This window comes from Myodes glareolus, chromosome 7 (assembly GCF_982192425.1).
Source record: "Myodes glareolus chromosome 7, mMyoGla1.1, whole genome shotgun sequence".
Lineage (NCBI taxonomy): Eukaryota > Metazoa > Chordata > Mammalia > Rodentia > Cricetidae > Myodes > Myodes glareolus.
This window is the reverse complement of record NC_142032.1, coordinates 78,748,650-78,776,383: the sequence shown is the minus strand read 5'-3', so window position 1 is coordinate 78,776,383 and position 27,734 is coordinate 78,748,650. Positions and strand designations below refer to the sequence as shown.

The following is a 27,734-nucleotide window of genomic DNA, read 5'->3' as shown; positions in this document are numbered from 1 at the left end:
GTTGGCAAAGACTCTGGTCTGCCACAGTTGCGCCGGAGTAAGTGCTGCCTTTTGTGTGGAGTAAGTGCTGTCTTTTTTCATTTTTACATGGATTCTGGGTCTAGAACTCATATCCTCAGACTTGCAGGCCATCTCACGGCCACTGAGCAAGTTTCTTAACAGCTCCATCTATGCCTCTGCTTTTCCATCTGAAAAGGATGGTTGCACATGACTCCCTCGTGAGGTAGTGGCGGCATGGAGTGCCAGAACTTGACGAGAAACACTGGCTCCTGATTGATGAGTTGTTTTGCTTTCTAACTTCTCAGCGCAGGCGCAGGGTAAACATTGGAAGAACGAGCAAACAGCCGCGATCACAAGCCCGGCTGGTCTGTTGGGCCAGGACAAAGATTCGAATCCTGAGGTCCTGGAACTCATAAGCCAGAGCCCCCGATGAGGTGGGGCACGCAAATGACCCGGTCGACAAAGCGAGGACCCGCCAACCGCGAGTGAAAATGAGAGGACGGTGGGGCGGGGCATGTAAATAATCGTGCACGGGGCGGGGCGTCGCATGTAAATAAGGGGCGCCAGGCGCGTAGGAAGCCGGGCGAGGTCCGCGCGCAGGAAAGCCCCGCGCGGCGCATGGAGCCTGAGCGCACAGGTAGGAATGGGCGGTGGGGAAGGCTCAGAACCAGCCAGAGGTGGCCGCGGAACTGAGCGGGGCCGGGACCAGAGTTCGCGGATCCTCGGGTGGGCGTGGGGCTGCCGGGCTCCCCTCCCGGTCAGGGTCGCCAGCCGTCGGGCGCGGGTCGGAAGCAGGTGGACCGCCCGCCTGTAGCAACTCAGGCAGCCTCGGCTGTCCCAACCAGGACGGGACGGGACGGGACGCTAAGGGGATCTTCTAGAAGCCGAGACTTCCAGGCTCCTCCCAGGTTCCGGTTCAGTAACCCAGGAACCTGAGTGTTTATTGTGGCAAACTGGACGTTGTATAAGCCAGCCAGTTTCTGATTCAGAGCCTGTCCCCAAACCAACACTCCTGGGCCCTGCCTTTCCCCAGCCCTCTGGGAAGTGTGGGGCCCACTGTGGCCTTCCCCTTAACAAGGCTTTCGGAGTCTGGGGGCGTTTGCTGGGACATTTGTCCCATCTTAAAGTCTGATGGGAAAATTGAGGATTGTGGATATGTATGGCCAGAAGAGAGTCATGAGATGCCACAGTCCTGGCAAGGCCTCTTAGGAATCCTCCCGAGGAGTCATGACTGCATTGGGGGACACTGAGGCAGAGATGGGAAGTGACCAGTGTGCCATCCGTTTGTTCTCCATCTCATCTGTGCCCTGCTTGCTGTTTCGGGCTCTGCTATCTAACAGAGGGAGGAACACTTAAGACAGGAGGTTAGGGTGTAATGGGCAAGACACCTCTTCCTAGGGAAGTGCAATCCCTGAGCCAGTTTGGGGTGTGGGAGAGCACCTTGGCAGGTTGAGAATCCGAGGCAAGAGAAGGCACGCTGAGCTGTGGATACAGCATGCGCAAAGGCTAGAAGGTAGGAAAACTCACTGTGCCCTAGCTAAGAGAAGAGCCAGAGGTGTGGAAAGGTAGACAGTGCTGCAGGAGGTCCTGGGTGCCCTGCTAGTGGGCTTGGGTGAGTCACTGGGCCAGCCTCCTGGGCCTGCTGCTCCTGGATCTTGAGGGCAGGGATGGGGAACCCTGGTGAGTTGCCAAAATGGCCACACACTGGTAATCGGGTAGGGTTGTGGTCATCTGACCGTTGGCATTATCTGGGTTGTACTGTGAAGTGCTGAGGTCTTCTCCAGTGGCGTCTCAGACTGAGGAAGGCCAGGGGGCCAGGGAGACCGTCCCAGAGGCAGGCACAATGGCCTGCTGCTACACTTGGCGACGGATGAAGAGAATGCTTGGCCTCGTCCGCACCACACCTCACTTTGCTGCCTTTGGGGCCTGGGGCAGCCACCCAGCTGGGGTACACATTCAAACTTGGCATCAGAAGCTTGTCATGATCCCCATGGCCCAGGAGGTCTGTTTGGGAGGTGAGGCTTGGAGGTTGAAAGCCAGAGCTCCTGCCCGGCCAAGGCTTGATTTATTTCTTGTGTGCTCCGAGCTCAGTCTCTGTTGTGAAGTTCTGAGAACACTCTAGCATTGTGGTGAGGGTACATGACGTCATTGAAGCCCCATTTAAAAGTGCACCTAGGGGCAGCAGGCACTAAGGAGAACATGAACAAATCTCTATTGTCACCCACAAGGATTAATTTGGCAGTGAGAATCCTGACATCCAGTTATGTTGCAGTGACTTTGCTGGGGGTCCTGCATCAGAGAGTGACAGAGGCAGGGACCAGAGGCTCCTTTCCTCCCCAGCTGGCACTGCCCTGTGCCTGTGTCTGCCGTGCCACAACACCCTTGAGTATTCCCCAGTTGAGCCTCTGAGGTCAGTCTGGCTGTGTCTGGCTGGATCTCCTATTCTGGGCTGGTATATCTGCATGGGTGGGCACAGACTCACCTGACCCGGGTGCAAATATCCAGCATGGATCAGAGTGTGTTGGAGACCAGTGTTCTGAGCCAGAGGAAGGGAGTGGGGAGTAAAACTAAAGACAGGGGCCTGGCTTCAAATCTGACCTTGCTGCACCTACCTGTGTGATCTCAAGAAAAATCTCTCCGCCTCCCTGAACCTCCAATTTGTCAGAGGTGTCTGGGTTGAGAATCGTCAGGAGATGGTTTCTAAATCTTTGCTTTTGGGAGGGCAAGGCAGTTGACTGTATTTTCCCACTTAGGGTGACATTGCTTTTCCGAGCTGCCCCTGGCACTTCTTCACTCTCAGGGGCCAGGTGTGCCGGGTGCTGTATCAGGACAAAGATGGGGTGTTTGACAGAGACCTTGCAGTTTAGACTCCCCGAGAGGAATAGACTCACCGCAGACTCTGAAGAGTAATCAGGGTCACTCCGTAGCACCATGCTTACTGGCCACTGATTAAGGAGTGAGGCCAACCCTGTCGGGTCTTGAGTGGCAGCTCATACAATGAGGAGAGGTGGTGTGTCTAAGCTCCTGGGGTTTCCTAGGCACCGGCAGTCAGTGGCAGGGCCAGGCAGGGGTCCTGCGGAAAGATAGGAGTGGGAACAAGGGTCAGTAGATGTCTCTTGGAGTGGTGATGCAGGGCTTCCTGTCGCCTGTGGGCTACGCGTGCCGTTCAATCTCTTGAGCACATCATGTCTTTCTAAGAAGCGCTGATGTCAAACAGTTCCAGGTGCTACCACCACTGACTCATGCAGACTCTGGGGCCCACAGCCTCTTGGAGGCAGCAGAGCTTCAAGTGGGGGCCCCGGCTGAGGGACTCTTAGATGTGTGGGCATTGGGAAGGCAAGAAGTGGGTTTCAGGGGGGGTTGGTGGGAAGATTGGGGGGTGCTCTGGGACTGAGAGCCTCCAGCCCCCAGAAGTCGTTACAGAATGAAGGGCAACACTCGTGTTTGTTGGGTATCAACCAACAGGCCAGGGTCAAAACCCCGAGTGACCAAGCAGTAGAGGCCCCCGGAAGCTGACCATCCTGAGGAGAAGGTGACTCTAAGGAGGTAACTTTGGAGTTGAGATCCTGAATAGAAAAGAGAAGTGTAAAGGCTCTAAGCAGCGAACCTTGCCCATAGCAAGAAGGCAGTGGGATGGGATGGGATGGGCTTGGGGGAGCAGAGAAGGGCAGGAGTGGAAGTCAGGGGAGGAGGGAGGAGCCAGATAGACACCTGTATTACCTTATTCGGTGTGTTTAAACCCTGGGAGGTGAGAGGCTGACTGTAAGACGCTCAACTTTACTGGATGAAGTGACAGAAAAGTTCAGTAACTCAGTTGGGGTCACTCAGCGAACCTCTCATCTTCACCACTGGTTATAAACAACAAAAATTAGGCTCACAAGATGAGCCCCCACCACCAGCCATGCAGCTTAAGTCAGTTTTTTACTTGGCTGTGCCCAGTAATCTTGTGAAAGCTGCCAGACCTCCACCCAGCCAGTTTGCAGATTATCGGTAGATGAACCCCTTCCCCACAGTCCCAGAGAGCGAGGAAGCTGTGTGGGGGCGGGGACAAGTACATAGGAGCCTGCTGGGTTGAGCTCCAATCCCCTAGGAAGAAAACAGGGTGCTGTAGAGACCTGCCAGGTGACACTGTGACACCGGTGGGTCACCCGCGAGCCTACATGCTTAACCTCTGTTCAAACTCCCTGGGGGAGAAGGAGAGTTTAAAAGAACAAGGTTGTCTTGGTTGGATCCGGGAAACGTCGTTTACAGGCCCATTTTGGAGAACTTGGGCGGCCTGAGGTTTCCTAGGGCAGCCAGAGGGGTTGTTCCGTCTTTTCAAATGAGGAAGTGAGACCCGGGGAGGGGAGGAGAACTGCAGCCTGGCCGTGGGCTGGCTGTCCTTCCAACCAGCAGAGTCGCAGTCTCCTGTCCACTGGCTTCTGGGACAGCGAGGTCCTACCGCATTGCTCTGGGGATGACCACTGAGACCAACTTTCCGGGAACCTCAGGTTCCTGGCCCTGGTTCTGCTCCCTTGGAGATACTGACCATGGCTCTGCTCCAGCCTAAAGCGCCTCTAGTACGGGCTGTTCGGCTAGTTATTCTAGGTGTTCCCTCTACCTTTGGTGACTTTTGTGTTCAGTTCGGCTTTGGATTGGACTTGGTTGGAGTCCTCTGTAAAGACTTTGTAGTCAGAGCTCAGGGAGACCGGAGACTGTCACCTCCTCGTATCCGAAGCAGGCCCTATCTCTTGCTATCTGCAGTCTTGTTTATGAGAGCCTGCAACCCCCTTGACATTTGTAATGGTTGGGCCGAGGGAACCTCCATCTTTCTCTACGGAATGTATTGTTTGAGGCTACAGCTGTTTTCAGTCTTTCTTGTTTTCCAGTATATATCTGGCTAAATAAGTCTGTGCTGTCCATCTGTCTGTCACTGCTGGAGAGGTGCTAATTTCTTCTTGTTTCTGCTGCGGAAGCTGTTTGGAAATGGTGTGTGCTTGTGGAGTGTTTTGCGACAGGTGGAGTTTTCTGTGACCTCTGCTACTGGACCCTAAATCTGGTCCTTCAGGATGCTGTGGTAGGCACACCGTGGCTTCTGTCTCAATAGTAGGGAATTTGTTGGTCTTTTAGAAAGGATATTTTCTGGCCATTTTTTTCCCCTAGCTGCTCTGATGTGTTTGAAAGGATGTGTCTGTCTCTCTGTGTGTGTGTGTGTGTGTGTGTGTGTGTGTGTGTGTGTGTGTGTGTGTGTGTGCGCGTGCGCATATGTGCATGAAGTCAGGTGTCTTCCTGGATCGCTGCCCCCCTTGTATGCACAGTTGGGTTTATGTGTGTGTACATGAAGTCCCGTGTCCTCTTGGATCGCTGCCCCCCTTGTGTGCACAGCTGGATTTATGTGCGTGTACATGAAGTCCCATGTCTTCTTAGATCGCTTCCCCCCTTGTCTGCACAGCTGGGTTTATTCCCCAGATTTTGCCGATGGTGTCTGTCTCCTCAGCCAGTTTGTCTTGGGGATACCCTGTCTCTGCCTTCCTAGCAGTGGGATTATCAGTGGGTTGCCACTCCCACCCAGCATTTACATGGGTTCTGGGAATCCAAACTCTGGTCCTCATGTTTGCACGGCAAACACTTGAACCACTGAACCACCCTTCCTCAACCCCAATGATAGATGTGTTTGAAGTTCATCACCTACGCATGTAGTCTCAGCACTTGGTCGGCTGAGGCAGGAGGATCCCGAATGCAAGGACAACCTGGGTGACACAACAAGTAATCCTCGATTTAAAAAAAAAAGAAAAAGAAAAAGAAAAAGCGTGTGTTTTCTATTGAGAGTGAAGTCCTAGAGAACTCATCTGCCAGTGTGAGCCCACTAACCACGCCAGCTGTTTATGTGGGCTGTGTGCCCCAGCTCTCCGCTCTCCTTCCGTTTCTGTTGGTCTTGGCCTAGCTTTTGAAGCACTGCAGTCAGATGCAGACCAAGCAGCCACAGCAGACTTTGGATGTCACCTTCCCTCCCTCCGCGTGTGTCAGCCTGAGCTCTTTCCTGCCACATTTGAAGTGTCCTACTCCCTGGCGGTCCCTCCACACCTGCCACATTTGCTTTTTCTCTGGTGACTTCATGCCAGTTTGCTCCTAGGGGACTAGCATTCCAGTCTGCGCAGGAACCAGAATCCTGAGCATGTTGCCTTCTCGTTCATAGTGCAGGGTGTGGTCTGCCCCGCCTGTCTGCCTGGAGGTGTAGCTGCATGCATGGCAGAGCACTGGCCTCGAATGTGTGTTTGTGGGCCTAGCATCCCAAGTCAGTGCCGTACAGGCGATTGTATCCATGTTCAACCTCAGGCACAAGCTCCTTAGCTGGTGTTTCAGGCAGTGAGACTGACACCAGCAAAGGCCCTGGAGTGGAAAACACCTGGCCAGGATGAAGGTTATGAGACAGTGGATGACTCCGGTCTGGCCGCCTCCGCGTCCATGGATGTGAGACATGGACCTCGAGGGACTTTCAGTTGAGAACTGGCACAGAACTGGCAAAGCTCGGGAGAGTGGAAAGGAAAGGGATGGGTGGACAGTGGAAGGCAGACCAGGGAAGGAGTAGTGCGGGTTGGTGGAGGTGCGCAGAGGAGGGCAGTGCTGGGGGAGGGGAATGGGAAGTGAAGGAGACAGTGTAGGTGGCCCAGCAAGGGGGACTGCCCAAGGTGTACCCGGGGACCTGGGTGGCAGGGGAGGGTGTGGACTTAAAAGGACAATTCTTTGCCTCCTCATCTGTCTAATGAGGAAGATAGTAGTGGGGGCTCTAGAAGTTCTAGAATCTTCCCTAGCGCCTTGATGGGCTAGTGAGGAGGCCTCTCTAACCCATCTCCCGTCCCACCGTCATGGTGACTGGTACTGGGGCGTGGGAACGGTCACCGGAACAGAAAGGGTGGGCTTTACCTGGTGCCAGTTCTGGAGTGGTCATGGGAACCCCTTCTGCCATTCTGTCCCTCTTGCTGGGGTCCCCTCGCTTCTCAGGTCAGCTCCTACCCACTGGGCACCAGCTAATGGTGGTGGTCACATGGGGGCCACAAGCTTCATTTAGTAGTTACTTCATTATTGTTGAACACAGGGCCAGGCCCAGGCTGGGCAGTGCTCTGTTTCTAGGTACAGAGAGCCTTCCACTCTGCACGCCAGGTCAGCACAGGGAGCCTGTGGTGCTCAGACACAGTGGGGTGACCGTGAAGTGTTAGGTCTGCGACTTGAGGAACCTTGACAACACTAGAGGATCCTGGGAACCCCACAGGCCAAGGCCTTTGTTGATCCCACAGTAGACTGACCCTAGAGGCTCATCTTTTTTCTTCACTTTGCCCATTTCTCTGAGATAACTCGCAGTATGGGGACAGGCTGGCCTTGAACTCCTGTCTTGAACTGTCCTCAGTCTGGCTGCAGGGCACCCCGTCAGGGCCTTTCTGTCAGCTCCCTGCAAACAAAGCTCTGACTAGAAGTGTAGCCTACACTCCATAGCAGGTCCTCTGCTGCCACGTCAGTCACCCATCTCCTGAGGTCCTGACTTCCCACCCGTGTCTGTCCACCGTGTCCCCGACACATGCTGTGTGCCCTGGAATTGGGTGTCTTGTGCGTCTGAGCCTGTATTCCACAGTGGGAAGGATGATTGTGCCTGTGAGATATATTCCCATGGTCATAGCAACGGTCACTTTTTTAGGTCTCAGGCTTTTCTCAGCGGATCGAGGTAAGTCCTTCCCACTTCTCTGTAAACCCCATCCCGGGCCATGGTCAGTATCTTTGCTCCCTTGAACCTGCCCACTAAGGCAAGTGAACCTGCTCCTGCTTCCCAGAGGAAGAGACTGCATTCTGACCTCAGCCGGCTGGTCTTGGGCGGTCAGGGTGGAGCTGCACTTTGTCCCAGAGCCTTGACCCGTATCTGAGTTGCTCTGGGGTCCCTGCCCAAGTGGGAGGCCCTTTGTGCCTCAGAACAATACAGGGTTGAGACAGCAGGAAGAATGCAGGCGAGTGCCCCTTGCCCTCACCACACCTGTCTGCAGCTGGCACATAGGGTATTTACCTATGTCCAGTGTCTCCTGCTGTGGGTGTGGGGGAGGGGCACAAAGTCCCAGTCACCACTAGACAAGTTTTTTTGTGGAAGGCTGTGAAAACAATGACAAAGCCTGAATTTTGGTTCCACCACTTCCAGCTACCTCTCTGCCAGGCACTGGACCAAGAATTACACAGTCAGAGACCTGGGTTCAAATCCCGGCCACAGTACTCACCAGGTGTACATCCTTAGGCAGGTTCAGAACCTCTCTGGGCCCAGGTTGCTCTGTCTCTAAAATAGGACGGAGACACCTGGATTGACAGTTTTCTTGGTTGGTATCAGGGGTCAGTGGGTTCCTGAGAGGGAGGGGAGCTGCACCCAGGTGTTGAGAGCCAGAAGGATGGGGACCATGCAGGGGTGACGGCACTGGCTTCTGCAGATCTCTGGCAGCAACTCTCACTGGACAGCATTTAATTAGTGTTCGGGAGCCAGGCATCCTGTTTCTGCAGCAGTAATGACCACAGTAGAGCTGGATCCCAGCTCGCTGGCCACAGCCCAGAGCCTTGCTGAGGGCCAGATATGGAAAATTCTAGCAGAGGAGGGGGCATCATGTCTCCATGGAAGCCTTCTGTACCAGCTCCAGATGTCCTAACAGAGTGTTGGGAATGTAATGCCACCCTAGCTACCGTGAGGCTGCCGTGCAGCGTGACGCAGGGCTGCCTCCAGAATTCTCAAGGAGGGGGCTGGGCAGGGTTAGTCAGCCTGAGTGGATGCTGAAAGGAGCTGGACCTAGGTGCTCTCTTGGGCTTCTAGAATTTTCCATAAGATGGGCTGCAGGGATCTTGGATGGAAGTTGCCTGAAGACCTCCCCAAGGACACTGTTGGCCTTGTGTGTTTACAGCTGTCAGGTAATGCTTAGCTTTTGGTGACTCTGTCCCCATGATAGCTTTGCAGGGGCTTGGAGCCCTGGGTCCACAGAGGGAGCCCAGGATGCCCCGCCTCTTCTGGAGGAGACTCTCGCCATTCCACAGCCTCCTGGGCTTTCTCACCTTTCTTCTCAGGACTCTCATGCTGTCTCCAAGCCACTGGAACATTCTGCCCCTGGAGCTAGTGGTCCCTTAGATCAGTGTCCACAGTTCTTACCATTCCTATATGCCCTTCCGTGGCCGAGTGCCCGAGCACACTCTCTCCTCTGTACCAGCCACCAAGTGTCACTAGCCCTGTCCTTTCTCTGTCTCCAACGGGGCCTGCTTCTCCTGCTTCTTTAGAGTCCTCAGTGGCCCCCTATCTCCCCCAGACAGCCCTAGTCTCTCCACCTTGGTAGACAGTGCTACCACCTGGGCCTGCCATTATTGCTGATGTACCTGCAACTCAATCCATCCAAGACCTCAGTTACAGGCAGGAAGTTCCAGCCCCTTCCTGGTATCTGGTGGGTGAGTCCCTTCCTCCAGGAAGGGGAGGCCCTTCCTCCAGGCCTCCTTGAGAATTTTCAGAACCTGTATAATGGGCTTAGGAATTGTCCCGCCCTCACAGGGAGCTTTGAAAGCTGACTCTTGGCTCACAGAGATCTGCCTGCTTCTGTCTACTGATGCTAGGATTAAGGCACGTGCCTCCACACCAGACAGTTGTGTTGGCAATTCTTGATGGCGAGGTCTTCTAGTCCTTCCCCCATCATCGCTTCCACCCTGGTGGGAGCCCTGAGACCTCTTACCGGGACTGGCAACGTGATCGGCTCCTTGGCCTCATGTTTGTCCCTGACTCCAAGGTCCTGCACCTCACCAGGCACAAGATCATTTCTAAAATCTCACATTTGCTTAAAAAACTCTCGGATCTTCTCATCGCACTCTGGTGCCTGATAAAAGAGTAAGAGTGAAGGCAGCTGGTGCTCAAGAAGTGGAGACGAGGATCCCGAGGTAAAAACCAGTCTCGGCCATGTAATAAGGCCCTGCCTCAAAATAACACAAACACACACTCACATACACATACACGCGTGTGCGGCTGGGCATTAGCTTGGATGTGCAATGCTTGCTCAGGATGCATCGGACCTTGGGTTCAATCCCCTGTGCCAAGGAAGAGCAGTAAAGGAGTTGAACCGTGATATTCACACCTGTAGGAAGTGTACACAGCAGATGCTTTCAGGTCCTCGCAGCCCGAAAGGGTCCACAGCGAGGCAGATGGCATCTATGGGCTTTCTGACTGCTTCTCACTCCAGTGACAGCAGGAGCAGGCTGTGCCAACCTCTCCCTGGGCTGAGCCAGCACAGATAAGAGCCCTGGTCTGCGCTGCCTCCCTGTCTGAGGTGGGGCTGTTGACGTGGCCACCATTTCTGGGAACCCCAGTGGCTGCTGCCTGGGAGCAATGTGTCCTTGGCCCCCCGCCAGTCCAGCCCAGCTGCCTTAAAGTTGGGAGGAAGCTACAGTCCTACTTAGACTGGAATCTTGGGTCGGTCGCTTCAGAAGCCACCACGGCTCCTTGACCTTGCTTCCTCAGCACGTGCATCTTGTCATATTGCCGTGTGCCCCACGTTTGCACTGCATTGCAAGAGGCAGCAAGGTGGTCAAGCCCGCAGATTGTGGGTCTCAGTTTGGCTCTGGAACCCCAGCGAGCGTCTTACCAGTTCTGCTTCAGTCGCCTGTGGAACGAGATGCTGCTGGCACCTGCCTATAGGGTGTCTGAGAAGTAAGCTAGGGTAGCAGTCAGCATTACGTAAAGCCATCAGGGCAGAGGCTTGGCCCAGTCTGTGTTCAGACAGTGTTTGAACGCACAGTACATAATATGCCAGGCAGTGTTCTGGGGGAGCAGGGACAAATTATTGGTGAGGGAAGATACAAACCTGTCTTCTCATGTCTAGCACTCATGGAGACAGACCCATAGTAGTTCTGGTGACAAATACATGGTTTAAATAACCAGTTTCTTTTCTTTTTCAGAGAGGGATTAAGTCTTGCTATGTTGTGCTGTCTGGCCTTGAACTTAGACTCCCCTGCCTCTGCCTCCCAGATGCCAGGATTATGGGCATTCGCTGTTATGCCTGGCCACAGGTTACCCCATAAACTTCTATTTCTCAAACCAGGAGCATGCTAAAGGGTTTCCGCATCTTCCTGCTGTCCCAGCTTCTTTGGTAAACCTTTTGTATGCTTTGCCTGTTTTTCTCAAAGAGGTGTCACGCTGGCTTGGAGGATTGTGTATCACAGCTGTTAACTCTTTGTATGTTGCTTCCTCTAGTCTTTCTCGTTTTCGTTTTCCCCTTTCGCACGGCTGGAGATGAAACTTAGGGTCCTCTGTAGGCTTCATCGTGAGCTTTACCACTTGATCACATCCTCAGCACCCTTCTTCCTCCAGTCAAGTCCCTCGCTCCACCATCCCTGTGCTAGGGCCAGAGATGTTTCTGCTTAGCCTTCCTTGTCAGGTGGAGGTTGTACTAGGCTGAGGCTGAGGTGATTGCTCTGGTGACAGGGGAGGGAGAGCCCTCAGCATGGGGGGGGGGCGCAGTTGTGGCTCACAGCAGTGTTTCTGGGCTGTCAGTGAGAAGGGAGCTGGTGGCCACTGCTCCCTGGAGGTTTGTGGGGCCTCGGGAGGATGGGTGGAGTCTTTGAAGCCATGTCACGTGGGACTTGGAGTTTATTTTTTCCATTTTCTTAAATTTAAACTTTATTTTCAGATAATTTAAGATTTAATGCAGTTTCAAAAATAACAGAGAAACAATGAGGGTCCCTAAGCCCCAATGATGATCTTGCACGCACATGATTGCTCACATGTGTGTGGGTGCGTGCGCGTGTCTGTGCATGCATACCTGCATGCGTGAGTGATGTTGAGTGTCTTCCTCTGTTACTTTCGTATTACTTCTCTGAAGGACCTATTTCTTCTGTGTGTATGGTTATCTTGTTACTCTGGGTTCTGTGTTATCTTGCCTGAGTATGTCGGTGGACTTCATGCATTCTGTTGTCCTTGGAGGTCAAAAGAGGGCACCGAGTTCCTTGGAACTGGAGTCACAGAAGTTTGGAAGTGTGGATGCTGGGAACCAGGTCCCAGTTCTCTGTGCTCTTAGCTGCGAGCCTTCTCTCCAGTCCCCCCATGCCCTTTTTTGGTTTTTCAAGACAGGGTTTCTCTGTAACTTCAGAGCCTGTCCTGGAACTAGCTCTGTAAACCAGGCTGGCCTTGAACTCATAGAGATCCACCTGCCTTGCCTTCCGAGTGCTGGGATTAAAGACTTGGGTCACCACCACCTGTAGCCCATCTCGTTTTGAGACACAGTCTATAATAATAACAGTAACAACCTGGAGTTCACACATTAGGCTAGACTGTGGCCAGCGCCCTCCAGGGAGGAGCTGTCCCCTCACCCCGAGAACCAGGGTTACAGACACACACTGCTAGATCTTACATGGGTCCTGAACTCAGGTCTTTATAATTGTGTAGCACATGCTTTACCCGCTGAGCCATCTCCTCAGCTCCTCGCTGTGCTGCTTTCTTACCACATCTATATACAGAGTCACAGCCCAAGCACTGGCCCCATTGGTTCCCAGAGCTACTCCTAGCATCAGCATCGCTTTAGGCTTATGCCACTCGCACACCAGCATCTGGGCCACGGTGGATATCAGGACATCGCTCCACACAGGAGCCCACATGTGACTCCTTCCAACCCTCACAGCCCGAGCACCCATTCCTAACGTTACGCGATTCCGACAGTGTTGTGTAAGAGTCCAGACGCCTGGACTTGACTCTGAGGCAGGGTGCTTTGTGGAGCCTGTGGTCTGTGGCCCAGGTAGAGCTGGGCAGGCCTGGGCTGCTGAGGGAATTAGCGGTCCCTGGTGGTCCCTGGCCTTGTTCCTAATTTAGGAATGACTCTGGCCATGGTGTGTGGAGTGTGGCCTCCTTGGCATCAACAGCCAACTGCTCCGGACATCTTGCAGCTCCAGAATGAGTTTTCAAAACCCCGCCTATCAAAGATAGGGTGTCATCACCTAAAGGAGTTGCCTTTGCTACTGAGTCCAGACGTGGGGCTCCAGGAGCCCCTAAAATGGAATGAAAAGTTAAGTGTATGTGCCTTGCCTTAAGAGGATTTGGCTTGCACCCATGCTCGCACGAGTCAGCGACCCCTCAAAATGAGGACTTGAGCTTCTAGAAAGTGGCTAATATCAGGGCCTCCCCCATGAGAGGCAAATTCAGATCCTAAATCTTCTACAGCTGTGCCACCTCAGGCAAGTCACTCAACCTCCCTGTGCCTTTGTTCCTTCAACTGAAAACAGGGAACCTATAGTGCTTCCTTGATAAGGCTGTTTTGAGTTGGGGAGGCGAGTAGAGGAAAAACTGCTGCTTAGGTGAGAGAAGAGGCTGGAGGAGGGTGGAGCTTTCCAGGACGACAGACCTCAGGTCCTCTCCAGGGTCACCTCCCTCGTCCTGTGTCTCAGGCTCTGTTTTGGGAACCATGAAGGCCACCGTTCCTGAACCACTGCTGCGCCACTGTCCAGGTGTGAGGCCTCTCCACAGCTAGGCCAGGCTTCCGTCCTTCACACGGGCTGCTCACATTTGAAGTCGACAAGTGCAGGGGTCAATTTTCTCAGCTCATTTTCCTTCATTGTTAGATTCAGGCTGTAGTTCTGTAAGCCGAGGAACGTGCTTGGAGCTCAGAAGCAGATGGACCCGGCTTCTGGGTTTGGGTCTGCTTCCCTGCAGGTTCTGGGCCTTGAAATCATGATCATGCTGCTAGACACTGGCCTCTCGTACTCTCCAGGCTGGGCTTTCTGTGATTTGCCCTGTTCGCTCATTCTTTGAGCATCGTGTCTTCCCGTGTCCCCTCATTCTTTAGAACTGTGTCTTCCCGTGCCCCCTCATTCTTTAGAACCGTGTCTTCCCGTGTCCCCTCATTCTTTAGAACCGTGTCTTCCCGTGTCCCCTCATTCTTTGAGCACCGTGTCTTCCCGTGCCCCCTCATTCTTTAGAACCGTGTCTTCCCGTGTCCCCTCATTCTTTAGAACCGTGTCTTCCCGTGTCCCCTCATTCTTTAGAACCGTGTCTTCCCGTGTCCCCTCATTCTTTAGAACCGTGTCTTCCCGTGTCCCCTCATTCTTTAGAACCGTGTCTTCCCAAATTCCCTCATTCTTTAGAACCGTGTCTTCCCGTGTCCCCTCATTCTTTGAGCACCGTGTCTTCCCGTGTCCCCTCATTCTTTGAGCACCGTGTCTTCCCGTGTCCCCTCATTCTTTAGAACCGTGTCTTCCCGAGTTCTCTCACTCTTTGAGTGCTCCCTTATTCTGTTGTTCGCCTTCCAGAAATCGCCCATCTCTCTGGAGCTCCAGGTCCCTCAGTGTGGAACTACAGACTCCTACATGTTGACAGTTAGGTTGTGATGGAGCGGTGTGCAGGTGAAGTCCCTTGGGTTGCAGTGGAGCTGAAGAAGTCTAGTGCCTAGGCACGTGGCAGCTGTCATGATGTCACAGTGTAGCATTGCTTGTGGGGCTGTGTCACGCCCTGAGTGCTGCAGGTGCATGAGGAATTCACGCTTGGTGACAGTGCGGATATGTCACTGCAGGGTCGTCTCTGCAGGACAGTGTCCCGCAGGGTCGTCGATAGCATGAGCCTTTGGGGACTGGAGCTGGATGCCTGTGTGGTCAGGTGTCCACCTTGTGCTTTTGCTTCCTCTGTGTGTCTATGCCAGGCCTAGCTTGACAGGCTTGCACAGCAGAAGAAGGTAGAACCCAGAAGCTGAAGAACCCTGCTGCAGGCTCACAGTTGCTCGGGGCAAAATGGGCCTGGGGCAACTGCAAGTTTCCATAAGACCCCAAGAGAGACCCAAGCAGGAGGGGGCACTGGGACTAGCAAACCCACTGCTGCTCAGAGAATGGCACCTAGCTTCCCTTGCGGCATTTTTCTCCCTCCCCTCCCCTTCCCCTCACCTCTCCTCCCCTCCTCTCCCTCCCATGCCCCCATTTCCTCTCTTTCCATGTACTTTGAGCCTCCCCCCACCCCCGCCGCCTCCGCCATGCTGGAGGTAGAACCCAGAACCTGGCACATGCCAGACAAGCACTCAGCTGTCCCTAGTCCCTGAGCACTCCTGGACCTGGGATCCCCATGTCCTTTCCCTCCCTGTGATTCCGCCCCCCCCCCAACCTGGGTTGCCTTTATCACTGAGCCAGTTGAAGCACTTCCAGACTGTTCCAGCTGCAGTGCGGGCCCTGATGTCTTTGTTCATTTAAGCTGCCAGCACCCCCTAAAATGTGGCTGTAGGTAGATGGCTGCTTAGCAGATGGGGATGCTGAGGCACAGTGTGCGGCTTGCTCAGGTCCACAGCTGGTTTGGGAGGGAGCTGGGATTTGAACCTGAGAAAGTTGTAAATGTATGCCACCGCTCTTCTGGGGCAGCTGAGCAGTGGTGTGGCCTCTGGCTCTGTGTGGAGAGGGCACAGAGGCATGGGGGGGAGGCCATGTCACATGTGAAATGAACCCCATTGAACCCGGATCAACACTCACCCACTCTTTTTTTTTTCTTCAGGCACCTTTGCATCCCCAATGGGGTGGCTTTGCGCCAAGTTCCTCTCCTCGGTCAGCTGTCTGATTTTGCTGTGGGTGTCTGGCTCTGGTAAGTCACCACCCCTCTGCTATTCATGCACCAACCAATAATGACACGTTAGGGTCCTGAGGTTCATCGGTGAACACAACAAAGCCCTTGTGGAGATTGTGAGGTAGTGGAAGGGGACAGCTGATGGCCGGCGCCCTGACCAGTTGTTTGCATCGACACTAACGCACATTGAAAATCGAGGTTGTCCTGGAATCAAAGGTTATCAAAAGGTGATGGGAAAACTCAGCTCAGAGCTGAGTAGGGCGGCTTGAGGGCTTGGGTGGCAAGGGGCAATTGCAGTTTAAAGCAGGATGCTCAAGGATGTTCTCTCAAGGGACCGAGGGGTCAACTTGAAGGAAGGCAGGGGAGGGCATGCCGGTGCCTGCAGGTGTGTTCTCGGTGAGGCCCCCCCTGGAAAGAGCTACCTGATACGGGGTCGGGGAATGACACATATATCACAGGGCCACTGAGTGGCATACAGAGAGTCTGAACGGAGTGGCTGGCACTCGAGTGAAGACCAGGGTGGAGTGGAGATCTGGGCAGAAAAGAGGTTTCTGAATCAACCTAGAAGGTCAACGTGAGGACCCAAAGGAACTGACTGCGTGCTTTCTCATCCGTGCGGCCAGTGTGGCTTACCCCTGCCAGCTTAGCACTAGGGAGACTGGGGCAGGAGGATTGTGAGTTTGAGGCCAGCTTGGGCAACATAGTCAGTCTGAGGCCAGACTGCTGTAGCTATGGAGACACTGTAAAAAGCGAACAAAAAACCAAGTGGGCACACGAATTCTGCACCAAGCCCAGACAGGGGCAGACTGTTCTGTGTGACGGGGAAGACCAGAGCAGCCGCTGCCCGAGTGGGGTCAGAAGGTCAGACTTTTGTTTACTGTGTGAACACTTAACTGCATGGCAGGCCACACCCACTGGCATGGGTATCGTGACTTTGTCAGGAACATGACCATGCAGGGCTTGGTTCAGAAAGCTCCTGAGGCCCCCCCCCAACAGTGGTCAGAGCCACCAACAATCAACAAACCCCCACATCACCGGCTGCACCACAGCCCCCCTGGTCTCTGAATTGTTGGCAGAGAGCTGACAGATAAGTACCTGTCCCCTCCTCCTGCCCTCCTTCAGTCTCTTCTGTTGGCTAAGCCTCTTGGACACCAAAGGACAAGAGCCTGAGCAGTACAGAACAGGGTCAGCCTCTTGCCCGATTGGATAAGGGGTGGGGGAGGAGATGTGGGAGGCAGGAAACTGCAGGGTCTCACCTCTTCCTCTGTGCTTCTGGGTGGTGTGGCACCTGTGTGTGTGTGTGTGTGTGTGTGTGTGTGTGCGCGCGCGCGCGTGCGTTTGCACTAGCCTCCCTCTTACCTTGGTGTGGGAGTCCCTTGCCTTGATTCCACTGCTCAGGTCAGGCCATCTTGTCTCTGCAGGGGGCGTCACGGTTCTGGGTGAGCCCACCTGCTTCTCCGACTACATCCAAAATTCCACTTGTGAGTGGTATCTGGATGGCCCCGTCGACTGCAGATCTCAGCTCCACCTGTCCTACTGGCTGGACTTTGAGAACACTGAGTAAGTAGGGTAGGGGCATAGTGCCCAGAGGTCTGTCCAGGCCTTTGCTGCTCCCGCCAGGCACCAGGGTATATTGTGCTCTGTGGCTTGTGGCATCTTATTGGGTGGCGCCTGAGGTGGAGCCAGGGCTGGGATGAGGTATCCTGGGTGATACTACGTTTGAGCCGGGCTTGGAGCTTGATGGTGCAGACCTATATAACCCAGCAACTTGGGCAGCTGAAGTAGAAGGGATAGGAAGGTCAAAAGTTCAAAGCCTGCCTGGGCAACTTAGATCCTGTTGCAAAATTAAACAAGCGAAAGGCTGAGGATGTAGCTCAGTGGTAGAGCACTTTCTGACAAATAACCTTGAGTGCGGTCACCAGCGGGCGCTGGGGACACTGCAGGACTCTGGACCCACTGGTACTGTGTCACGTGACCGGAATATTCACCGTGAGCAGCACTTCTCTCATTTCTCTTGCGCCTGACGATAGCAAGGGCTAGAACTAGATCTTGTCTCAAAAAAAGCTTAACTGAGGTTGGCAGGATGACTCAGCTGATCAAGGCTCCTGCCTGATGGCTTGAGTTTAATCCCAGGATTCACATGTTGGAGAAAACTGTGGAAGTTTGGTTGGTGACCCCTGAGTATACTTAGCCCTAGGACAAGACCGTGTGAAGTTTGCTTTGAAGGCACGGTGTGCGGGCGTGGCGTCCAGGGCTTGCTTTGTGCCATTCCCTGGCACCTGGGTGTTCTGTGAGCATTGTGCCTAGGACGAACCTGAGTCCACAGACCCAGTGCTCCAGAGACACACCCAGACACCGCGGAGTGACCTTTCGCCCTCCTATTGTCTTGAGGCAAGTACGCTGTGCTCATTGGCAGAGCAGACGCTGACAAACTGTGGGCCTTGGGTCAGTTGGCCACTACTTGGGTTTGGGTTTTGTTTGTATTTTGAAACAGGAGCTCTCTGTGTAGCCCTGGCTGCCCTGGAGCTTGCTATGTAGGCTAGGCTGGGCTCAGCCTCGCAAAGATCTTCCTGCCTCTGCCTGTGCTGGAATTAAAGGCGTGTGCCACTACAGTGGGCAGACTACTGTTTCTATGAACAGTAGTGTTTTATTAGCATGCAACTTCTCATTAGTTTGCATCTTGTCTGTGGCTGCTTTGGGGCTACATCAGCAGTTTGTTGTGGTGACAGAAGCTAGGTTGTCTTCAAAAGCCTTCGGTTTCCTGTCTGGCCTTTAACAGAAAATGAGTTTTAGCCCCTGACCCATGAGATGTGGGTGGCCCATCTAAGGCCCATTGGCAAAATTATACTGGTATGTACAGGATGGGGTCTGTGGGAGGTGTGCTGGGACTTGTCACAGTTCACTGTGAACTGAGGGATGCTGACTTTCTTAATGCTCTGGAGCTCAGTTCTGGGACTGAGGTCTACAGTCAGAACAACACAGGAGTGTCCAGAATGGGGTGGGTCAGGGCTGCGGCCAGCAAGATGCTAACACCAAATCAGGTGCCCGCCTCGTCCTGGCTGCCTTGGTCTTCCTGTCCGGCAGTTGAGAAGCTGGTGACCATGGGAAGTACCCTAATCTAGCCTGTATCTGCAGAAACAAGACATGCACCCTGGAGAACATCGCCAGCACCGTGTGTATGTGCCGCCTAACCATAGAAGAACCGGTCCGGACAGACACCTACCTGCTGGTCCTAACGGCTGAGGAGCAGTTGCTGTGGCAAGGCTCCTTCAGGCCCAGTGATAATGGTAAGGCCTGGCTAGGCAGGTGCTGAGGTGCAGGGAGGTGAGGTGCACGCTGGCTGCAGCAGGCTGCTGGGTTGTCATGTGACTGTGGAAGGCTCACCTGCTCACCTCTCCCACATAGTTTGTTTATTTGTATTACTGAGGACGGAAGCCAGGACTTCACAGTTGCTGGGCATTGCTACTGAGCACAGGTGTAGTGACAATAGGAATCCAAAGCAAGAATTTGTTGCTGGGTGACACAGGGCAAATTGCATTACTTCTCTGAACCTCAGCTTGCAAAAGAGATAGATTGCCTCCATTTTGTAGATCAGAGAAGGCAGGCTGCTTGCCTTAGGTCACACAGCTTCTCAGTACCGGAGGCAGAATTGGAGACCACATCTCCCCAAGGCCTCAAGGATTTTTTTGTCTGTGGTTAGAAATGCTGCTCAGACCACCAAGGACCCACGAGCTATTAGAATTAGCCCATGGGTGAGTTTAAGGTCATTTCACGTTAGCTTTAACATACACGCTACAGCTGTGCTTTCATGGATATGATTTAGGAAGAAGTGACGAAGCTGGGTGAGGGAGCACACACACTCCTGTAGTCCCAGCACTCAGGAGTAGTCAGAAAAGGAGAGTCAGGGGTTCAAGGCCAGCCTCCCCTAAGGAAGGAGGGAAAGGAGGGAGGAAGGAAGGGAGTGAGAAGGGAAGGGAGGGAGGAAGGAAAGAAGGAAGGGAAGGAAGGAGGAAAGAAAGAAGGGAGGGAGGGAGGAAGGGAAGGAAGGAAGGAGGAAGGAAAGAGAAATGAAGTTGCAGATCTCAGGACTCAAGCCCCCTTCCTCCCCAGTGAAGCCCAAGGCTCCAGATAAGCTCACAGTTCACAACAATGTCTCCGATGCATGGCTGCTGACGTGGAGCAACCCATACCCACCGAATAGCTTTCTGTACAACGAACTTATGTACATGGTCAGCATCTCCAGAGTGGACCACCCCGAGGAAGTGAGTGGGCACCATGGGTCCCTGCCATTGCCTGGGAATGGGGCTGGGAAGGAGGGCTCCATCTTTGGAGTAGGGAGCTTGGGAGTGGTATGGAGTCGGACTAGAGAGCTCCCTCTTCACCAGGCTCCACCCCGGGCACGTCCTTCCCCTTCCTGGTCCTCCATTTTCAGTGTGCAGCTGCGTTGACCAGTTTCCTATCACTATAAAGTTCTGAGATAATCAATTTTTAAGAGTCAAGGTTTATTTGAGTGCATGATTTCCTAGAGGGCTGTTTGTGATCGTGCGGCCCCATCCCTCTGGGCTAGTGTTGACGCACCATGACAGGAGTGGAGCAGAGCTGCTCACCTCCTGGTGGCCAGGAAGCAGAGACAGACAGAGAGGGACACACACATAAACATGTACCCACTGTCCTAATGTCTCCTAAGAACATGCCCCTGTGACCCACCCCTTACCAGATGCTACTGTCTCGCGGTAGCTCAGCCTGAGGGCCAGGCCTCTGCCAAGTGGACCCTAGGAAACATTCTGAAGCTGGACCCTACTGTCAGGAAGAGGACCTATCCCTGCCATCCTAACTCTGTTAGTGAAGGGCTTTGGGCCCCGCCTGCTTCCCAAAAGGGGACGCTTGAGGTTATGGGTGGCAGAGCTGTCACTTCAGGCTGGGCACACTCCTGGTCACTTTTGCTTTCGTGTGTCATTCATAGTGACCTGTCTTCTTTGACACCATCGCTCCTTGCTGAATGTCTAAAAGTAGAGTTAGGCTGGTTGTGGTGGCACATGCCTGTCATCACAGCTCTCAGGAGACTGAGGGGGAGGATGGGAAGTTCGAGACTAGCCTGGGCTACACAGGCCTTTCAAACAACAACAAACAGAATCCCCAAAATTTCCTGCATGGGAAGGTATCATCAGCTAGACAAAGGCAGGTGTCTGTAGTGGCTGCCTGGGCCCCTGCATTTCCTACCACACATGTCCTCCTGCCCATCCTTCCCAGCATTCCCAGTGGTGGGATGGCCTCCAGAGACCAAGGGGTGAGCCTGCTGAAGTCACTTACCCAAGGTCATACAGTTTAGTAGTAGTTTACAGTGTGTTCAAACCCAGCCTAATCCGCTTGTCCAGATCATAGTTGATGTCACATAACTAATCATGGGAGGGGTCGGGGGAGGGCTGGCATCCTCTGTTTCCACTATGGTGGCAGGGGTGTGCCCAGCATGAAGGGATCATTCAGGACAGCAGCCATTCTGTGCATAGCACATCCCTGCCAGCTGTGCACTGGTGTGTCCCTCTGTCCTGACAGTTTGTAGTCCATAATGTGACCTACAAGGAACCTAGGCTGCTCCTCCCAACCAAGACCCTGAAGTCGGGGGTGCAGTACAGGGCCCGGGTGAGGGCCCTGGCCGGTAGCTTCAGTGGCACGTGGAGTGAGTGGAGCCCCAGCGTCACGATAGACAACCGTGAGTATTGGGGCCCTGAGCTTTGAGGGTCTGTCTCTACAGCCCTGTGTACTCTCTAGTCAGAAGCTCCCCCTGGCTGACCCTCGGGGTGTTCAATCCTGGAATGTGGTATAGTGGTCAGAAGCTGCAGTAACAAGCAGGCCCACCATTCCACGGTGGTCACTGTTGAGTCCATCGCGCAGCGGTGTTAGTCTGAATCCTTGTATCCAACACAGCGTGGCTTCGCAGTCAGGACTAGGGAAGGTTGTGTGGGTGGTTCCGTGGTAACTGCTGAGGTGGGGAAGAGCTTATCCACAGTGGGCACAATATAGGTCACACATTTTCCAGCAAATATTGACAAGCTGTGATTGAACAGAAATGTGGGGTTCAGGAGATGGTTCCCATGCCGTGCAAGCGAGAGGACCTGAGTTTGAGTCCCCAGGACCCACGTGAAAGCCTGGTGCAGCAGCACGCGTCTGTGCCCATGATGAGGATCGGGAGACAGGAGCCCCCAGAAGCTGGTGGCCAGCTAGCATGTGTAGACAGGGCTGAAAACAGACCCATTTCAAATAGTGCGAAAGGCAAGAACTGACAGATAGGTGCTGTAGCTCACACACTCCTCCCCTCAGACCCTAACGCACACACACACACACACACACACACACACACACACACACGTCCTGAACGAAAGATTACAAATTGATTAAAAACCAGAAGTGCAAACAAAGAAGCCAGGTAGAGCCAGATGACAGCAAGTGCCGCCGGGAAGGAAGAGAGACAGAGTGGAGGCGGCAGGGGCGGTGGGGGACGATGTCCCAGAGGTCTTTTCAGAATCAGTAAGCGAGGAAGAGACACCTGTGCGCATGCTCAATGTGTGACCTTGTAAATCCTGTGGTCCTCATAGCTTGTGAGAAAGGATGTTTCTAACCCCACTGAGCAGACGAGAGCCCCCAGGGAATAACCAACTTGCCCCCCTCCGCCGGGCTGCTCAGCAAGGCCTTGATAGAGGCAGGCTTTGAACTCAGGTCCTCCCACTTGTCAGTGTATTCCTCCGAGCTAAGGAAGACAGGAGCGACAGCTCCAAGCTGTTGTGATCTGGCCTTGGAGGTCGGGCGTGATCAGGCCTTGGTGTGTGAGGGGGAGAGTTTGGGAGACAGGTGGGAGGGCTGTCTGCAGCCAGGTCCCCAAGGGTCTCAGGGGGAACTGAGTGGAGGCAGACTGCACATGGCACAGGGCGGGCTTCCAGCTCACGGCTCCCCTTCACCTTGCAGACTTCCAGCTGCCCCTGGAGCAGCGCCTCCCACTGGGAGTTGGCATCTCCTGCCTCTGCATCCTGTTGTTTTGCCTGGTTTGCTACGTCAGCATCATCAAGTGAGTCTCTGCTTTGGCCGGTGCCTCAAGCTAGCCCTTCTGCGGTACTAGTTGTGGGTACCCCACTTACCTGCTCTGGCTGCTGTGGCTGAGACAAAGATGACAGCATCCCCCGTCCAGAATCGGCCTCTCAGGGCAGACCAGCCAGTGGCGAGCATTCTCCACAGTGGCTGTGCTCTGGAGAAGCAAGCCCAGGGGTTTGGGAAGGGGGGTAGTGATGGTGGATGCTCTAGAGGGAAGGAACTGGCTTGGGCTGGGGATGGTACAAAGCTAAATGGAGTTGTCTCTGTGTCCCTCTCAGTACCCATGGTATGGTCCAGGCATCGGGCATGTGGTGGGAGCAGAGGCAATTGAGCAAATGATGTGAGTGAGGCCTAGCAAGGGTGCTTGCTGGTAGGTGGCTGGTAAGCTGCCCATAGCCTGAGCTCTTCTGTAGTCTCTGAGTGACTGTGAGACCAAGACCTCCAGGGGAGCCTGGACAGGCCTGGTAGATGGGGAGGATCTATTTCTGCTGAGTTCTACCTTGGAACTCAGGCCCACGGCCGTGGGTTTTTTTTGTTTTGTTTTGGTGTGTGTGTGTGTGTGTGTGTGTGTGTGTGTGTGTGTGTGTGTGTGTGTGTGTGTGTGAAATGAGATTAGAAGAAACTGAGGATGGGTGCCAGGGAGTTGCCCACACTTGCCTGAGTCCACAGGGAATGACAGGTCCTCTCTGTGGCTTGCCTTTCGTGCCCAAGTCGCCCTGAACAAGGTGCTGCTGCTCAGAGCCTCGGTTTCCCTGTGTGTGCTTTGCTGCCCCTCCCTTTTCCCACCCCATTATCCTGCACCCAGCAGCCTGCAGTCCTCAAAGGTACATGGCATGTGCTTGGCCATGGCCCACCCTGAGAATTCTGTCTCTTTGCCTTTTCTGACCTATTCCCTGAGACTCCCAGCCCCGCTTCTCCCTCCCACCTTCCTCCCTACACCTTTACATTGTTGTGTTTTGTTGATTTTTAAAAATGTTTTGGAACCCAAGGCCTCACACATCCCACTGTATCCCTGATCTCCACCCGAGCCTTCTACTTAGTTTTTGCCTCAAGACAGAGCCTTGTCAAGTTGTCCAGGGTGGCCTCGAACTCACTGCAGCTCAGGAAGGCCTTGAACTTTGACTCAGCCTGCCCAGACTCCTGAGTGGCTAGGATGATGTCCAGTCATCATGCCTGTGGTCTTTGCTCACGGTGAATGAGCGCCACATGACCATATACTGCATATGCTTCTCGTTTCTCTCGAAGGCAACCCGCCAGGGCTTTGCCTGGCTCTTTGTCTGGCTTGATCCCCGTGGCCCTGGCCTGGTACAGTGATTGATGCATAGTAGGTACTCAGCGAATACTGTGGAAAGATGGTGCAGTGAGAGCCGCAGGTGCCAGGCAGTCCAGGAAGAGAGGAAGAGAATGCTTCTCCATGGCTCCTGGCCTCTCTGGCCTGCTAAAGTCAGCAGAATGCTCTTGCTACTCCTAAGAAGGGACTAATAGGGGAGCAAGATCCTTGCTGCGTAGCTTGAATCTTTGCTGGGGCAAAGGCAGCCTCCTCAGAGACTGCCGTAGCGTGAGTCTGCAAAGCAACTCTGCCAGCATCACCCTTGCCCTGGGCCCCTCTCCTGTTTAGAATAGCAATGACAATGGATGAAATCGTCCTCGACAGGTTAGGACCAAGATGGTCGTTGCGTATCCAAGTGGAATCAGTGTGGCCTCAGTGCCCTGGGAGGAGTGCTGGCCAGGATGCTTGCAAGAGCACCTTGGCCGCTGCATATTCAGAGACCATCCCTCTCCTTTTCCACCCTCAGGATTAAAAAGGCGTGGTGGGACCAGATTCCTACCCCAGCACGCAGTCCTCTGGTGGCGATCATCATTCAGGACTCACAGGTAGGAGGATGCAAGTGTTGCATAGTGTGACTCCCAGCCACAGGTAGGGTGGGCTAGGGAGCAAACCACTGGGACCATGGAGCCGAGGAAGGTGGTGCTCGGGTGCTAACAAACTCACAGTGGGCAGCTGTGAAGCCCACATCCGGATCCAGGAGGACCCAGTATTAGTTCAGCCATGTCCTGCTGGGCACAGTGAGTCCTATGGCCAGAGTCAAGAATGTAACAGGGAAGCTGGAGTGTCTGGAGTCACTTGCTGTCCCCAATGCACCTTCGTTCATGGCAGGGGGGAGACTAAGGCTCCCAGACCTCTGTAGGGCCTACGTGGACCTCAGCTGTCCTGACACAGCTGTCTGTGAAGACACTGAGCCTTCTATAACGGGCCAGGGCAGACAGCACCCCAATCTCACTTAACTGTCTGTTTTAGGTGTCCCTGTGGGAAAAGCAGACCCGAAGCCGGGAGTCAACCAAGTGCCCGTATGTATCTGAACTTGAACTTGGGTCATAGCTTTTGAGGATTTGGGAAGTGTGGTGGTTACTTAACCGATAGCGGGGTCATTCCCCCCTTCTGTGCTCCTCCCAAGGGTGTCAGAAGGCAGTTGTGGGTGACTTGAGTCCCCAATCTGCAGAGAGAACAGACTGAATATTGATTATAACGTCAGAAGTCTTACCTATAACACCCCAATATCAATCAATACAGGATGATTCCTTGCAGGGTTCTGGAGGGCAAATAGGAATTTCTCAAGTGTGGCAAAACTGAACCCTAAGTTTTATTTCTGCAGACGCTGGAAGACGTGTCTGGCAAAGCTGCTGCCCTGCTTGCTGGAGCATGGCGTGAAGAGGGAGGGAGAGTCCCCAAAGGCTGCCAAAACTAGGCCTTTCCAGAGTCCTGAAAAGGCAGCCTGGCATCCTGTGGAGGTCAGCAGGACGGTCCTCTGGCCAGAGAGTGTCAGAGTCAGTGTGGTGCGCTGTATGGAGCTGTTTGAGGCCCCAGTAGAGAGCGAGGAGGAGGAAGAAGAGATGGTCAAAGAGGACTTGAACATGCTACCTGAGAGCAGTGCCGGTGACTTCCAAGAGGGTCAGGCAGACATCATGGCCCGGCTCACTGAGAACCTGTTTTCAGACTTGCTGGAGGCTGAGGATGGGGGCATTGGCCAGTCGAGCCAGGTGGAGTCGTGCTCCCCTCTGCCTTCAGAAAGTGGGCGAGCGTCTGTGGCCTGGGCCTGCGTCCCCATGGGGTCCAAGGAGGCCAGCGGTCAGGCCACAGAGCAGCCTTTACCCCTGGGCCCTGCTTCAGGCAGCCCAACCCCCAGTGCGCCTGACCTGGCCTGCACCCAGGTACCGCTTGTTGTCACAGATAATCCTGCCTACCGTAGTTTCAGTGACTTCTGCAGCTCGTCTCCACATCCTGGAGAGCTGGCCTCAGAACAGCAGCAGGCTGGACACCTGGAAGAAGGGGACCCTCCGAGCCCAGCTGACCCCCATTCTTCAAGTCCATCTGTGCAGCAAGAGGACAGCTGGGAGCAGATCCTTCACCTGAGCATCCTGCGGCATGGGGCAGCCGGCCCCGCCCCAGCCCCTACCAGTGGCTACCGGGAGTTCGTGCAAGCAGTGAAGCAGGGTGCCACCCAGGACCCCAGGGTGCCTTGCTTCGGGCCCAGTGGAGATGCTGGTTACAAGGCATTCTCTAGCCTGCTCAGCAGCGGTGCCGTCTGCACAGACACAGCAGGATCGGAGACTGTCGGCGAGCCTGGAGGCTACAAGCCTTTCCAAGCAGGACCAGGGACTGACAGTGGGCCTGGAGGCTACAAGCCATTCCAGAACCCCGTTCCTAACCAGTCCCCTAAGTCCATGCCCTTATTCACCTTCGGACTGGACATGGAATTGCCGTCCAGTCCTCTGAACTCAGTCCCATCCAGCAGCACCCCAGAATGCATTGAGCTGGGACTCAAAGGAGGTGACAAGCTGAAGGCCCTTCCTCCCACAGAGCAAGTGCCCAGTCTCTTTGGGGACGATCTGAGCCTTGGCATTGTCTACTCTTCCCTTACCTGCCACCTGTGTGGCCACCTGAAGCAGCACCATAGCCAGGAAGAAGGTGGCCAGATCCACGTGGTTGCTAGCCCCTGCTGTGGCTGCTGTTGTGGGGACAGGTCACCGTCCCCAGGGAGCCTCTCAGAAGCCTTGGAATCCTGTCCTGGGGAGATGCCACCAGAAGCCAGCCCCACCTCAACACCCAGGACACCTTCAGACTTGTCAGTGGAGGGCAAGACCCCGGCTCATGCTATTTCCAGCCAGACCCCCAAGGTGTCTGCAGGCACCCTGGGCATGGCAGTTTCTTAGGTGAGCTAGTACGCTGTTGTTGCTGAGGTCTGCACTGAGGCCAGGGTTCATCCAAACCAGGAACGTGCCTCTCGGGAGACAGCCCAGCTGGCAGGTTTCCCAGAAATCCAGAGAATGGTGAATTGAAGATGTGAACTTAGCCTGACCCTGGGGCCTGGAGCCTGGCTGACTCCCCACCAATGGCGTGAGCTCTCCTCTCACAAGGGACTCAGGGGCTCAGTGTGGCATGTCCCACAGCAGTCCTGAGGGGCCGAAGTCTCCTGCTCCCCTACTTGTTGCTGCCCTACCTGCTCAGGCCCAGTTTTTTTCTTACCTAATAGACCCGTGGCCCAAGGCTCACAGCTCTTGACTCTTCTTGAGCTGGAAGCTGACCCTAGAAACCCACATCCGGCCTGGCAGTGGCTTAGGTAGGAATTGTAAGTTCAGTGAGGACAGCTATTGGCCCCGAGGTGGCCATTCATTGAGCAGCTGCTGTTGGTTGAGGCAGGAAGCAGAACCTGCTGTCCCGGCTAACGCGGCTGTGGAGACCACCAAGGCTAACAAGACACGTCTGAGTGCCTGAAGCAGCACAGTCACCGCCAGTTGCCCACCTGCAGTCCCTGCAGTCTGGAAGTGGAGATCCCCCATATCACTGCCCAGTGGTGGGCCCCAGTGGTCACTACTGGCAGTCAAGGCGAGACCCCAAGGGGACGAGGCTGGTTCTGGTTGGTGGCCAGGAAGTCGGGGTGAGCAGACAACAGACTGCAGTCTGACCTTGTTCTAGAAAGATGGGGCTGGGTTGAGCTGTGTCTGTATGTCTCTACCTTTACGACACCTAATACGTTTGCAAAGAGGGCAGGCCAGGCCACGTGGAGCCTTACATCAATAAAGACTCTTTATCTTGTCA

At 54.3% G+C, this 27,734-nt stretch overlaps 1 protein-coding gene across 2 annotated transcripts; it reads left to right on the top strand.

Annotated features, from left to right (window-relative positions):
• Nucleotides 1–514: 514 nt before the first annotated feature.
• Il4r (interleukin 4 receptor) lies at nucleotides 515–27,734 on the top strand. Of its 2 annotated transcripts, none has more exons than XM_087908468.1 (10): nucleotides 515–637; nucleotides 15,485–15,571; nucleotides 16,975–17,113; nucleotides 18,689–18,840; nucleotides 19,664–19,815; nucleotides 21,107–21,263; nucleotides 22,514–22,613; nucleotides 24,433–24,511; nucleotides 24,936–24,985; nucleotides 25,291–27,734. In XM_087908468.1, the coding sequence occupies exons 1-10, from the start codon at nucleotides 619–621 to the stop codon at nucleotides 26,846–26,848; spliced, it is 2,493 nt and encodes an 830-aa protein (XP_087764594.1). In that variant the 5' UTR covers nucleotides 515–618; the 3' UTR covers nucleotides 26,849–27,734. The 2 variants fall into 2 exon arrangements, with proteins under 2 accessions (XP_087764594.1, XP_087764593.1); XM_087908467.1 differs by lacking the exon at nucleotides 515–637 and adding an exon at nucleotides 14,266–14,358.

Coding starts and splice junctions, on each gene's coding strand:
- Il4r (XM_087908468.1), top strand. Junction 21,264..22,513: donor CAGCGTCACGATAGACAACC/GTGAGTATTGGG, acceptor TTCACCTTGCAG/ACTTCCAGCTGCCCCTGGAG. Junction 24,986..25,290: donor CGGGAGTCAACCAAGTGCCC/GTATGTATCTGA, acceptor TTATTTCTGCAG/ACGCTGGAAGACGTGTCTGG.